General features: G+C 50.0%; 4 protein-coding genes across 4 annotated transcripts; all 4 read left to right on the forward strand.

The window, feature by feature from the left end:
- Positions 1–723: 723 nt before the first annotated feature.
- On the forward strand, positions 724–5,738 carry ANOM_002758 (uncharacterized protein; the record flags this gene model as incomplete). Its single annotated transcript, XM_015548015.1, has 4 exons — positions 724–775; positions 982–2,339; positions 2,405–2,514; positions 2,585–5,738. The coding sequence occupies 4 exons, from the start codon at positions 724–726 to the stop codon at positions 5,736–5,738; spliced, it is 4,674 nt and encodes a 1,557-aa protein (XP_015409665.1).
- A 1,196-nt stretch (positions 5,739–6,934) lies between these two features.
- Positions 6,935–7,913, forward strand: ANOM_002759 (PP1-complex regulatory subunit GLC8; the record flags this gene model as incomplete). The annotated part of the gene is made up of 2 exons (XM_015548016.1): positions 6,935–7,734; positions 7,790–7,913. Coding segments are annotated over 2 exons (903 nt in total), but the record flags the coding sequence as incomplete, so codon positions are not given.
- A 1,552-nt stretch (positions 7,914–9,465) lies between these two features.
- Positions 9,466–11,125, forward strand: sfh5 (CRAL/TRIO domain protein; the record flags this gene model as incomplete). Its single annotated transcript, XM_015548017.1, has 2 exons — positions 9,466–10,157; positions 10,211–11,125. The coding sequence occupies 2 exons, from the start codon at positions 9,466–9,468 to the stop codon at positions 10,884–10,886; spliced, it is 1,368 nt and encodes a 455-aa protein (XP_015409626.1). The 3' UTR covers positions 10,887–11,125.
- Positions 11,126–11,477: 352 nt separating this feature from the next.
- ANOM_002761 (TATA-binding protein-associated factor TAF6) lies at positions 11,478–12,964 on the forward strand (the record flags this gene model as incomplete). The annotated part of the gene is made up of 3 exons (XM_015548018.1): positions 11,478–11,847; positions 11,900–12,318; positions 12,378–12,964. 3 exons carry the CDS (start codon positions 11,478–11,480, stop codon positions 12,924–12,926), a joined length of 1,338 nt encoding a protein of 445 aa, XP_015409627.1. The 3' UTR covers positions 12,927–12,964.
- Between the last annotated feature and the right edge of the window lie 117 nt (positions 12,965–13,081).

Here is a 13,081-nt window from a genome sequence, read left to right on the forward strand (position 1 = left end):
GTACATCCAGACTAAACCATACAGAATTCCCGGATTCTTTCGATTTGCTGGCAAGCAATCGCCCACTAAGGTAGTCCTTCTCTCTCACTTACGTCGGCCTTTCTTTCACACATTCTTCCCTCTCTCCCTCTTCTGCTCTCTGCATGTCATCCATCCCTCCGCCAATTCAGCCAGTTGTCTCTTATCGTCTGGACGAGACCGTCAGATCGGAGTTTCTCTTCCTGCTAATAGGCTCCCCATATTATTTGATCTATTATTCATATTTCTGTCTTTCCATATATTTTTATTTTTATTTTTTACTTTTTCTATTCTATGATCGTTTCTTTATTTGATTGATTGATTTTCTTCCTTGATTCTTCTATACTTGTCTCTTCTCTCCCACCCCCTCCTCTCTCTCTCCCTCTCCCTCTCCCACAATCCCTCATCCACGACCTCTTCATAACATCCACTGTCTATTTTCCTTGCCTCCTTTACCTTTGTCTGCCTCCTCTTCTACCCCGCCTTCCACCCGTCCTTATCGTCCATCTATCAACCCTGGAGCTGTCGATTGTGTCGCATTGCCCTCAACAGGATACTGTTCCCCATGAGGACCGTCATCCTTTCTCTTCTCACCCTTTAAGGGCTAAACAATGCGATAGAGCGGCGGTTCCTAAAGCTAGGGGCAACTTGCGACCTCAAACATCCTCTTGGCTATCTGGCCGGGAAACTGCCAATGGCAACATCATGTTCGATGCCCAATCTGATGGTCTCTCGTCGACCTTAGCTTATGTGACCAGTACGTTCTCAATGATTAATTAATTTACTTATTTATGTTGGGGCCTGTTTGCATGATCGTCAGCCCCCCCTTTTTTTTCCCCTGCATTTTGTCTTGCGCATATAATTACCACTTCCTACCATCGCAACACACTCAATTCTCTCGCCTTTGGATGAGAACTATACCGCTTGCTTCGCTAACATTCTCACCCGCTTTTTCAACGCCAGATCTAATGCCATCCATTCGGCCTGTTTCAACATGTGATAGTACATCTCAGTCACCTGCTGCGACTGCCAGCATGTCCCCAATCCGGTTCTCCCCCGAGTTTACGGGTCGGATTATAGGTGAGTCTGGAGACTCGGACCTCGCAAGTTCGCGATTCATCGCAACACCCGTCTATTCCGACAATGGATGTCCCTCGGAAATGCCGCCCCGCACCGTCTCATCCGTGCCTATGGAGGATGGCCCTAAGGTTTCTTTTGAGAGTTTGGCCAAATGTTATCGCCAAAATCAGCAGAAACAAACCCGTCGGAAAATTTTGGAACACCGTCTCCATGCCACCAAAGTATCGATGGGCATCTCTGCACGCCTGGTCCGCGTGGGCGCCGCCGTTCAGCGCGGCTTGGTTGACCGATTGAGACATGATGACAAGGCCAATTTCATTTCACTCTATCAGACCCTGATTGATCTCCAGGAATCCTGTGATTCTGCCTTTCGGCGCCACTTTCACCGGCAGGACCCGTTGGAAGAATGGCCATCATCTCCCGAGTCCACAGTGGATCGTACCCCGGATTTTTTCGTTCAGTTGAGTCCCCAATCCCGGACTGACCTGATTGAAATTCTGCAATTGGTCCGCACCGACCCTCAGTTTTTGTTCGAACGATTGTGCAGCTTGACTCCGGCCCAGCTAGGCACTTTGGTATCATCTTCAACTCCTTCGTGGGACGCTGGCGATCTCACGTCCCCTTCAACTCCCCGGTCCCGGAATTATCCTTCTTTCTCCAAGCGCAATATTTCCACCTCCATCCCTGTTAAGGACCATGTGCTTGCCTTTGAGAGAGCAGACGCTATATCCACTATGTTGTTTAATGCCTTTGCGGCCCCTCTGAACTCGGACGCCCCTGAGGCCAAACTGCGCCTGGATGTGTGGTCTTCTGTTTGCGCAAAGCTCATTGCGGATGGCAGCAGTAGATTCCATCCTCTCCTTAGCCACATATTGGCCGCCTGGTCCATAGGCAGTGATTGGAAAGCTAAGCCCAAATTTGAACTCTACCTCATGGATATTCTGCAAACTGGTGCATTCCTCTTGGAACATGTAGATACCCCACCTGGTCTGAACTTTGACGCCGAGCTTCCAGACCCTTTGAAAACGGATGTAGCCGAGGAATTCTTTGCCTCTGCGGTAGATGACTTGTTCCGACTTTTGGATGACCCAGACGGAGGACTTCCCGTTGGGGTGATGGAGCTGAGCAGCGCCATATTGCAAAAGCTGGATCGCCAGGACTGTCGTGATCGTTTCCTGGAGTTCCTGTTTACCAAGTGGTATTTCTCCAAATTCCTCTATGGTGCACTAACCTTCCCTGAGGTATGATTTTACTCACTTGGTCTACCTTTCCCTCCCTTTTTTTGATGGTCTGACCTTGTTTTTAGACACACGGACTGTTGCTTGACTTCCATATCAAAAAAGATGCGCGAGAGAAACTCCTAGGGCAGGTTGGGCTCCGAGCTTATTACCAGGTCTATGCTGTCCTACGCTCAATGTATGCTGCGCTCGTTGTTATCTAATTGCTGCAGATCATGAACTAAGCTGACGAAATCTATCCCTCATAGGACTCACTTCTCTATGGCGCGTCCCACGGTCACGCAGCATGTTGAGAACATGCTTTCACGATTCCAAAACTCGGTCTCTGAAAGACAAGCCTATATCCCACGCTCGTCGTACATTAGCTCTGCAGGTGGACGCGAGTCACCAGCTATCTTTTTGATGCTTTCGGCCACTGACATTCTCAGTCTACTGAATGCCCTTTTCCCTAGGACATGCTCTCCGGTGTGCAACTCTCCAACCCCATCTTCGGGAATTTCTGGTTCTTTCAGGTCACTCAGGTCTCTGCAATCCCTATCGGAAAGGCAGGGAACTTCGGTAGCCGAGCCGGGCTTTTTCAAACCTATTGTCAATAATCACTCTAGGCGGCCTTCCATTAGAGGACTCTTCTCAACTGACATGGATTTCTTGTCCCTCCCTGAGAATTCCTTAGCTCGCAATGCCGATCGGATTCGCTTTGAACTGTCCGATATGGGTGAACCTTACGGTCGCTCCAACTTAGAGCCCCCATCCGCCGAAGAATGGACCATATTTTCAGTTGCCCAGAACGGAAGGCGCCTGCTCTGGAGCCTTTTCTCTGACAGCCAATCCACTTATCCGAAAAATGCGTCAGACGATGATGTGCAGTCCGCCACCTTAGGTCTGGAAGACAACTTCGAAGCTCTTCAAACAGCTATCGTAAAACTGATCCAAGACAATCCGGCCGATGACCATGTTGAATTTGACTTTCAAGCTCACGATGCTTTGCAAACAGGCAGCCTATCCCTCAAGCAAAGGTTTGATCGGGCTATGGCTTCTTGTCACCACACCTCTGATTTCATTGGTGCCCATTATTGGTGGAACGCTGGCCGACAGCTTGTCCGGAGTGCCGCCAAGTCTCCCACTCGGCTTGCAGATGACGCGTGGATTCTTCAGCCAATGCATACCTCAAGTGTCCGCTCCCTTCAAACCTCACGCTCCGTTATCGAACGCTGCGAAGGTGACTTTGTCGCCCTCGACCGCCATATGCAGCGACTGCAGCGAACAGTAAAGGACATGATGGCCACGGTAGCAAAGCTACGAGACAAGATGTGGTACATGACCGATGTAAAGAACTCAAAGAGGTATGAGGAAGCTAAACACGTTGCGTTGGCTCTGAAGACGATGATATACTCCGCGCGTCTCTACAAACAGACCCCTAATGAGGGTCGATCCCGCGCCACTGGAAGATCATTCGGGGGGGCTTTACTTCAAAAGCCAGAGCTGCAGGTCATGGACCTTATGAAGGCACCGAGGAGCTATGGTAGTCCAAATAAACTCTCGGACGAACAGGTGGATTTACTTCGAAAATGGCTGAGCCACAACAATATCGAGAATTTCTGTAAAGGTGAGGAACGCATCCACCGATTTTGTTACGAAGTCAAATCAAGTGTCAGTCGACTAGTCGGAGAGACTATGTCGGAGACCCCTGTGTTGTGGGCTAGTGAGCTATACCATCGAGAACGAGCCAAGTACGAAGGCTCCAGCAACCGAAGCTTCCTTGGTCTTTCTTCTAGTCTACGGCCCTTCAGCATCGCCAGTGATGAGCCTAGCAATTCACTACATGCGTATTCCAATAATGTTCGCCCATCCGACTCCCAGTCAAGGTTCTCACATGAACTTCCTCCGTTGAATACGAAAACATCCTTCCAAAGTTTAATCTCTGACAAGTGGAGGGCTCCTCGAGAGCCATCTATCGCCGATACTTCTTCTGTCGTGGGCTCCCCAGGAAGGACCCCATCGACCTGCACCGGAGATTCTTACAGCACGTTTTGGTCGGCACCACATCAGGCCACACAATATGCCCCAAGCGTATCCAGCCTCTACTCTCGACCCCCATCACTCCTGAGTGAGACTGCAAGCCAACAGCCCCGACGCAACGATCGTAAAATTCTCGGAAAGGCAGTATTTCTGGACGGACTACGACAAACGCTTACAAGCCTTTTACTAAGTGATTTAGGCTCCCCAGTGTGGAGCTGTGGTAGCGAGACCGATGCCTGGTTTGGTAATGCTCTAGACCAGAAGAGAATCCAAGCACAAATGAAGAAACGGTCCCGGATACAGCGGTTCTATGCAGAGTACGACGAGCGGCTGATCCGCCAGGCTATCCATCGCACATCGCCAAGTTCTCGAAGAAGCAGATCACTTGGACCTTTAGAGGGAGATGAACCCCATATCATGGAGTCATTGTCTTCATCCCCGAGCGATGCCAATGTGAGACTTGACGACCAATCCCCATTCTCATACAAGGCCGTATTTCGTCGTTTGATCGAGGTCTTCTCACGCCATGGAAGCCCATTTGCCAAGCTGAAAGCGTTACGTGACCTGCGCGCCTTGGTCATCGCCTCCCTACATTCAGTTAATGACGACAAAATTCATTCCCCCCTCGTCGATGAACCGTCTTGCCACAGACGCAATGGTGTTCAAGGGAGGAGAGCAGCTCGCCACAGCTTTGTGGAAACCCAGACAAATCGGGTTTCGGCCAGATTTACCCATACTCCAATGTCTCCTACCGACGAGTCAGTCATCTTTGACTCCCGCCCCTCTGACTATTCAGCCCCGACGGAAAGCCAAATCGTGGAAGCCCTGCGTGATATAATTCTCGAAGTGAAACCAAAGACTCTTTTCCGTGATTTGCAATTCATTTCATCCTTTGTCCCTGGTGAGACACTAAACAAGACCGATAGTGGAACCGCATTCCTACAGTTTGGCTTGGCTGCCCTAAGTTTGAAGGACGAGATCTGCAACAGCATGGTTGAAATCGCCGACAACATTGTCTCCCAAGAGCTCAGCCGGCGCCACCCTCCTCATGGGCATGACATGCATGCACGACCCGGTAATGCCATTGAGGATGCTGCCGGGATGTGGATCATTACTGCGAAGGAGGGAAACCCGGTTGCTCAGCGGGAATTGGCCATTCTCTATCTCACTCACCCGGAGCTCCTCCCCCGTGTTACCCTGCCTCTCACTTTTCTGCGGGATACTTTCAAGGAGGAGACATTACTCCGGAGGGATAAGGACCCCAAGTCTGATCCGCAGAGCATGTGTCTGGCACTGCACTGGATGCAGCTGTCAGCCAACGGAGGAGACGAGCTTGCGCGGAACAGACTTCGCGAACTTGAAGAATTTGATTCTATCGCATAATATTCATTACAACTATGCATGTGACTTTTCAAAGAGCTTACACTTTTCGAATTCTTCTTCTTCTTCTTCTTTATTTTTTCTTTTTTTGTTATGACACGATACCATTCATGACCTACTCTCACCTGGTTTTTTTTTTCAATACTTTTACTCAGCCCTCTTTGAGCCTCTACACCTGGCTAATCCTTTTGCATTTATTTACAGTATCTTGCTAACATGGAGACTTTCCTGTCTTGTAGTTGTACTCTGTTACATCAGCGTCTCTTATATCTTGCATGAGAGCAGGAACGGAGCATTTGGATTCCTTCCTCCTCTTATTATCTGCAGTCTTCTTTTCTTAGTCTTATCTTATAAGATTCCCCTATACATGTTATTGATTGATTCTTTTTATCTTTATCTTCCATTTTAAACAGGGTGGCACTCTGCTTTCTCTTCGCTTCCCTCGAATTTTGGGTTCAGAATCTTTGGAGTTCTATACCTTGGACTGGACTGTAGAGATTATAGGAGTGGTGGCCGTCTGCTCATCAGATACAATTTCTATTGCCCTCTCCTTGCTTTTTATAGGGCTAAAGTATGTCGTTATAAAGGTCTATAAAATTGAGGTTTCGGAGCAGTCATACCCTGGCAGTTGATATGACCAAGTAGTCGAGCCAAAAGTAATCCGTGATGGATTTCTTTGACCACAATGGCCACTATTCATTGTGCCTTTTATTTTGCTCTTCTCTAAGTGTAAATCATTATCGATATGGCACGAATACTACGGGTACCGCCGAGCTGGTGTTGAAATTTACTGTTTGTTTTAGTAGGTCCTTCGACGTCATCGGCAGCAGGGCCCCACGTGCCAGTTCATGAAACTGTTGTTTCCGCTTTGTCGCTCGCATTTTCACCATCCTTCCATTTCTAGACGTGGTGAGCAGGACTACTTCTGACAACCTGCCATTAATCACCCTGTGCCTTCTTTTTACGTGTCCGAGGTTCTGGATTATTCTTCAGCTGAAAAGGAACAACCCCTCCGCAGCAAACTTCGGTCAGCCTTAGGAGGTTTAAGAACCCCTCCAATCCCGCATCATTCTGACGACCACTCAGCCTCACTTTCATGATCTTTGCGATCTCAGCTGACTAGGTTTTCCTTGACTCTCGCTTCTTCTCTTTTATTGCGCCTATTCCTCCGCGGTCACATTTTTGTTTCCTTTGTATAGTCCTTCTCTTTTCGTCCGATCTTGTCCAACGGCTATTCTACGATGGTGCACAACATGGACGAAACACACAAAAGACCCAAGGGTATCCTGAAGAACCCTAGCTCTCAGAACATTCAAACAACACATGAATCGTTGGCCCCGCGCGCTCCATCTACAGAGCCCATGGATACCAAGGAGCTCACCCTGCAAAATACCCTACAGAACGCTGGGCGCCGCCACTCCTCGTCCACCGCACACCCTGGGACCGCGTCTCGACGCCAATCGGTGGCTAGTGTCCAACATGACGAGAATTCGCCACGGTTGAAATGGGACGAGGCAAATCTTTACCTGACCGAACAGGAGAAAACCGCAAAGATGAAGATCGACGAACCCAAAACACCGTATGCGCCACACTATGATCCAAGCCAGGACGAAGAAGAAATGCAGCTTGCAGAAGCTGAAGACAGCTTGATCGATGCACAAGGGGTGGTCGTGGACGAACTTGATCAGACGACCAAAAATGCTCGGAAAACAGTCGCTGAGGATGAGATTCCCGATCTCGAGCTAGGAGAGCCGGAGGGGTTGATCCCTGATGGTGCTGGAATCCAGGACAGCGATCGCATCGTACGCGCGCGGAGTCTAAGCAATGAGTCGCACCGGAGCGACAAGCATGTGGTGATGGGGGCCAACGAGCCCAACGGCGGGGCTGGCGCAGATGCAGACCACTTGTTGAGTCCCGAAGAGGCCCAGGAGAAGCATCGCCAATTTGAACAGCAAAGGAAGAGGCATTACGAGATGCGGAATATCAAAGAACTTCTTGCGTATGTAACCCTTCATACGGGACTTTCCCGTAAGTGTGCTAACGTTCTGTCTTAGCCATTCCGTAGATCTAGAGGAAATGGACGAGGATGAAGACGAAGGTGCGAGCAAGAACTCTGCTCCAGCTGTTCCGCCGCCGATGCCACAGATTCCCCGAGAGTTCTTGAGGGGAGGAAAGTAGAGGCTGCCTTTTTCTATTGGCATTATATTTGATCGCTGCCAAGTTGTGCCTGTTCTCTTCTCATCTCATCTCTTCTTTTTTCTTTCTTTTTATCTTTACCTGACACATATGCTACTTTTGTATATTTGTATATTCCCCAGCGATCTCCATGTTCTATGTTACCAATTATGAGGACCACTATGGGTATTTCCGTCCTTTATTCCTCTTGCGACGGAGACCAGTCATGTATCGATTTACTTGGTTCCGTTGAGACATGATGATAGATCATTTGGTGCGGGAACGAATCGGAGGACAAGGGCACCGTTGATCTGATAAGTGGACGTATGACCGGCTTCGTTCAGGGGAGAGGAACGAATGATTGAGGTGCAGAGGAAGTCATGGAAACTGGATGTGACTTGGCATGAGAGCCTTACCGAAGGGTTTTCATGCAAGCCTGAGTGGTACAGTCACAATCAGGGGTTGATCATCTCGTCCGAGTTGGAGAGGCCGCAGCAGCCAACTCCCGTCGGGGGCTCCACAATAGCCCTACTACTTGCTAGTAGTCATTGTATGTACCGTACCCGATGTACAGGGGACAACAACAACAACAGTGACACCCGCGAAACAGCCCAAACAAAACAAAGAGAGAAAACAAAATAACTAGCAAAAATCAAATAAATAAATGAAAAACATTTGTGGAGACAGGGGAACAATATAGCTGTTCTTGATAATTTAAACCCATGCCATCTGTACTCCATAGCAGCTCCGAGAACGCGCCAGTAGCTAAATGAAATGGAACTAACTAACGATTTAGTTCCTGAAACATGCTTCGTGCAGCACTCGCGCTGCACGTAAATTAATCGGACTAAAATTTAAGGGCTGAGACGGTCGTTAGGCTACCATGAGAAAAGAAAGGTACCTTACGGGTTAACGTTGAGCTCGAGCAAGCATCACTGTGAATTTCTTTTTCTTCTCTCTCTCTCTCTCGATTTATTGTAGATTACTATGATCCGAACGTCTGTATTCTTAGCAAGGAAAGGAGGAAATGTGATTGATCGCAACCAGACGCCAGAAGAATTCGGATGAGGAAGGTTGGGAGGAGTATGTGTCAAGTTGGTCAAGAATGTATCTCTTTTTTTATTTTCTTTTTCCCCCCCTTAACTTAAAAGAAAGTATCTGTGAGTAATCCGAACGGTTTCGCGACTTTACTAAAACTCGGGATATTTATAGTAGCTCCCGCGTGAGATTAAGGCTCATTTGCTAGATTAAAAAAGCAAATAAAATCAAATCGCAGCACCAATTCCAGATTAAATTTAGTCTTACTGTCTTTCCCTCCTGTCAATTTCCTGCCCCCCGTGACTTGGGGGCATGTGATCTGGGTGGCCTGCTTTTTCGTCTGTTGTTTTTCGACCTTCCCTTCCTTTCCCTTTCTCTCCCTCCACCTTTCATCGAGCATTTACCACTGCACTGTGATTACTCTCCTGTGCAGTTTCGTTGTCTATAGTGCAGCGCCCGCCGAGCTCCTGACCCATCCATTCCAACCCCTTTTCCGTCCCTCGACCTAAACACCAAGATGGCTGATCAGCAGGAGAAGGCTGCTACGGCTGTCCCTCAAACCCAGCCTCCTACCCAAGCTGCCGAGACCACAACCCAAACAACCGCAACCCCAGCTCCAGAGGTCCAAGCAGAACAGACGCAACCCACGGAGTCTGGTCCGAGCGCCGCCGCCGACACTACAACTGAGCAACCCACCAACCCACCTGCCGCAGAAGCTCCGAAGGAAAACGCAGCTCCAGCCCCGGCCCCGGCCCCGGAGGATGCGCCAGCGGAACCTGCGCCCGCACAGGAGCAGCAGGAAGAGGAGAAGCCTGCAGACAATAAGCCCGAGTATCTGGCCAAGAACCCTGCTTTGAGTGAGCTGTTTGAGCGTCTGCCTACTGTGCTCTCCAACAGTGGTCATGATGAAATGTGGGGTGTCCCCCTCAGGGATTCCAGCGATATTCCGACGGTCAACGTTCTGATCAAATTCCTTCGTGCTAACGAGGGAAATGTAAAGCTGGCTGAGGATCAGCTCACCAAGGCGTTGCAGTGGCGCAAGCAGACCAATCCCACAGCATTGGTCGAGGGCCGCTACAGCGCCAAAAAGTTTGGCGGATTGGGATACTTGAGCACGTACAAGGATGCCGACGGCAAGGAAACCATTATTACCTGGAACATTTATGGAGGCGTCAAGGATCTTAGTACAACGTTTGGAAATGTGGATGAGTAAGTCAACGTCTCCCAGTGAAATCGGGTACATCATCTCTGACGGCACGTAGGTTCATCAACTGGCGTGTTGCACTCATGGAGCTTGCCGTCAAAGACTTAAAGATGGACCAAGCTACGTCGGTTATCGACTACGAAGGCGAGGATCCTTATCAGATGATCCAGGTTCATGACTACCTCAACGTCAGCTTCTTGCGCATGAACCCCAGCGTCAAGGCCGCTACAAAGAAGACCATTGACGTGTTCGCCACGGCCTATCCAGAGCTGCTCCGAGAGAAGTTCTTCGTCAATGTCCCCTCTATCATGGGTTGGATGTTCGCGGCCATCAAGGTCTTCTTGAGCAAGAACACCACCCGCAAGTTCCACCCTATTTCCAACGGCGCCAATTTGGCACGGGAGTTCCCGCCTGCCGTCAAGGAACAGTTCCCCAAGGTCTACGGCGGAAGCGCTCCTGCTCTGCACGAGGGCGCCCGTACGGTGGCCCTTGAGGAGGACAACGAGCCAGCTCCTACCCCCGCTACTGCCGCGGAACCTACCGAGAACGCCAAGCCAGAGCTAGAAGCCCCCAAGCAGGAACCGGCCGCGGAGGCCCCCAAGGAGGAAGCTCCCAAGGAAGACCTGGTGGAGGCCCCCAAGGAGGAACCCAAGCAGCCAGCTGCCGAAGAGCCGGCCAAGACTGACACGGCTGTTACGACCCAGGAGACAGTGGCTCCCACTGAAGCCAAATAGATGTAACGACTTTGTTTCTTTGATGTTCTGGCCGAGCCAGCTGCTTTTGATGGTAATGGTAGGGTTAATTGGTGAAGAAGAATGCGTAGAGTGGTTTGCGATGCTTGATTTGGGTCTGAAATTTTTGATACCTCGGAAAGTTTGTGTTTATGTCCACAAGAGCCTGTTTGTTCTGAATCACTTAGTTAATTAGAATAGTAATTATTAATAATAGTCCAGAAGCAACGAAGGTGATTGTTTTGTCATTGAAGTATACAAGCACCTCGTACGGAGGAAAGCGTAGGCGGTGGGGGGAACATCGTAACACCGAGACCCATAATTCCGCTCGCTTTCTTCATACCTCCGAAGCTCATCCTAAGCTGTCAGGGACCACAAGCTGATCACCGCTCGCGTGCTATACACGGCAATCGTACTTCTGGTGGTTCCAACCAGAATGCCCCTCACTCTCACCAAATCTTCTCAGTTCATGCGATAATTCGATCACGCTCTAGAATCGCAGACGACTCCCAAACTTCTATTAATTAGAGTCTGGCCTTGTCATTCACGCGCCTACCATCAATCCGTCAGACCAGCAGCTCCAGACAACCCACAATGTCCGTGTGGAATCCCGATAATATACGCGACGTGGCCGAGTCCGTCGGCATCGTCAACCTCAACAACGATGTAACCGAGAACCTCGCCCGCGACGTTGAATATCGTATCGCTCAGGTGCTTGAAGAAGCCCTCAAGTTCATGCGCCACAGCCGCCGCACTCTCCTCACTACACAGGACATAGCGCAAGCTCTGCGCGTGCTCGATGTGGAGCCGTTGTATGGATATGAGTCCACAAGACCTCTGCGGTTCGGGGAAGCGTCGCTGGGACCAGGGCAACCGTTATTTTACGTGGAGGATGAGGAGGTGGATTTTGAGAAATTGATTAATGCACCGTTGCCGAAGGTGCCGAGGGAGATCTCTTTCACTGGTATTGGCATCTTCTGCTGAGCTGTGTGGATGTTTCACTGACTTTTCGCTAGCACACTGGTTGGCCGTTGAAGGCGTACAGCCGTCGATCCCTCAGAACCCTACCTCGGCGGACTCGAGAAACCTGGAATTAATGTCCAAGGGCCCTAATGCAAACTCTACCCTGGCGGCAATGAGCGGTAGTGGGAATGTTGCCGTTAAGCCGTTGGTCAAGCATGTGCTATCGAAGGAACTACAATTGTACTTCGAAAAGGTCTGCAGCGCCTTCCTGGACGAGTCTAGCGAGGAGTACAGAACGTCGGCCTATTCGAGCCTGAGGGAAGACCCAGGACTTCACCAACTCGTGCCGTATTTTGTGCAATTCATTTCTGAAAAGGTCACCCATGGCCTGAAAGACATCTTCGTCCTGACCCAGGTGATGCGCATGGCGGAGGCTCTAGTGCAGAATAAATCGCTCTACGTAGATCCCTATGTGAGTTTGCTTTCGATTTTTACCGTGTGTACGGGCTTTCTAATGTGTGGATTCCTTAGGTTGCATCTCTTGTTCCTCCCATCCTGACCAGTCTGATTGGCCGGCAGCTTGGAGGCAATGCGGACCTGTCCGAACAGTTTTCCCTCCGTGAGCTGGCCGCATCTCTTCTGGGCCTCATTGCCAAAAAGTACTCCCACTCCTCACACACGCTCAAGCCACGGTTAGCTCGGTCGTGCCTGAAGACGTTCCTGGACCCCTCGAAGCCGTTCGGGGCGCACTACGGAGCCATCATTGGTCTCCAGGCAGTTGGGGGAGCGGAGGCCGTGCGGGTTCTGATCCTGCCTAACCTACCGACCTACGGAGCCCTACTGAAAGACGGCATGGCGGAAGAGAATCCACGACGGCCCGAAGCAGAGAAAGTGCTCGCCGTGCTATTTGGGGTCCTCGGCACTTTGCGCGAGGGACGCACGGCACTTGCCAATGGGCATAATGGCGTCGTCACCGAGGATTTACGCGGGCGCCTAAATGGCAAAGTGGGAGAATTTCTCGCAGCCAAGATCAGCGAAGCGGGGGAGGTTGACCTGGTGCATGCGATCTTGGAATTGTAAATTTTGAAGCCCCCTCTTTGTTATCATCTTCCCCTTTTTTTTTTTTTTCCTTCATTTCCGGGTTATTTTGCTGCCTTTAGCCCATAACATTGGCGGTGGGATGGAGAGATTATTTGAGGTTTCGGCGTTGGGGAGAGCGATTTTCTTGATGTTCA

This window comes from Aspergillus nomiae (genome assembly GCF_001204775.2).
Source record: "Aspergillus nomiae NRRL 13137 chromosome Unknown contig00046, whole genome shotgun sequence".
In the NCBI taxonomy this organism is placed as follows: domain Eukaryota; kingdom Fungi; phylum Ascomycota; class Eurotiomycetes; order Eurotiales; family Aspergillaceae; genus Aspergillus; species Aspergillus nomiae.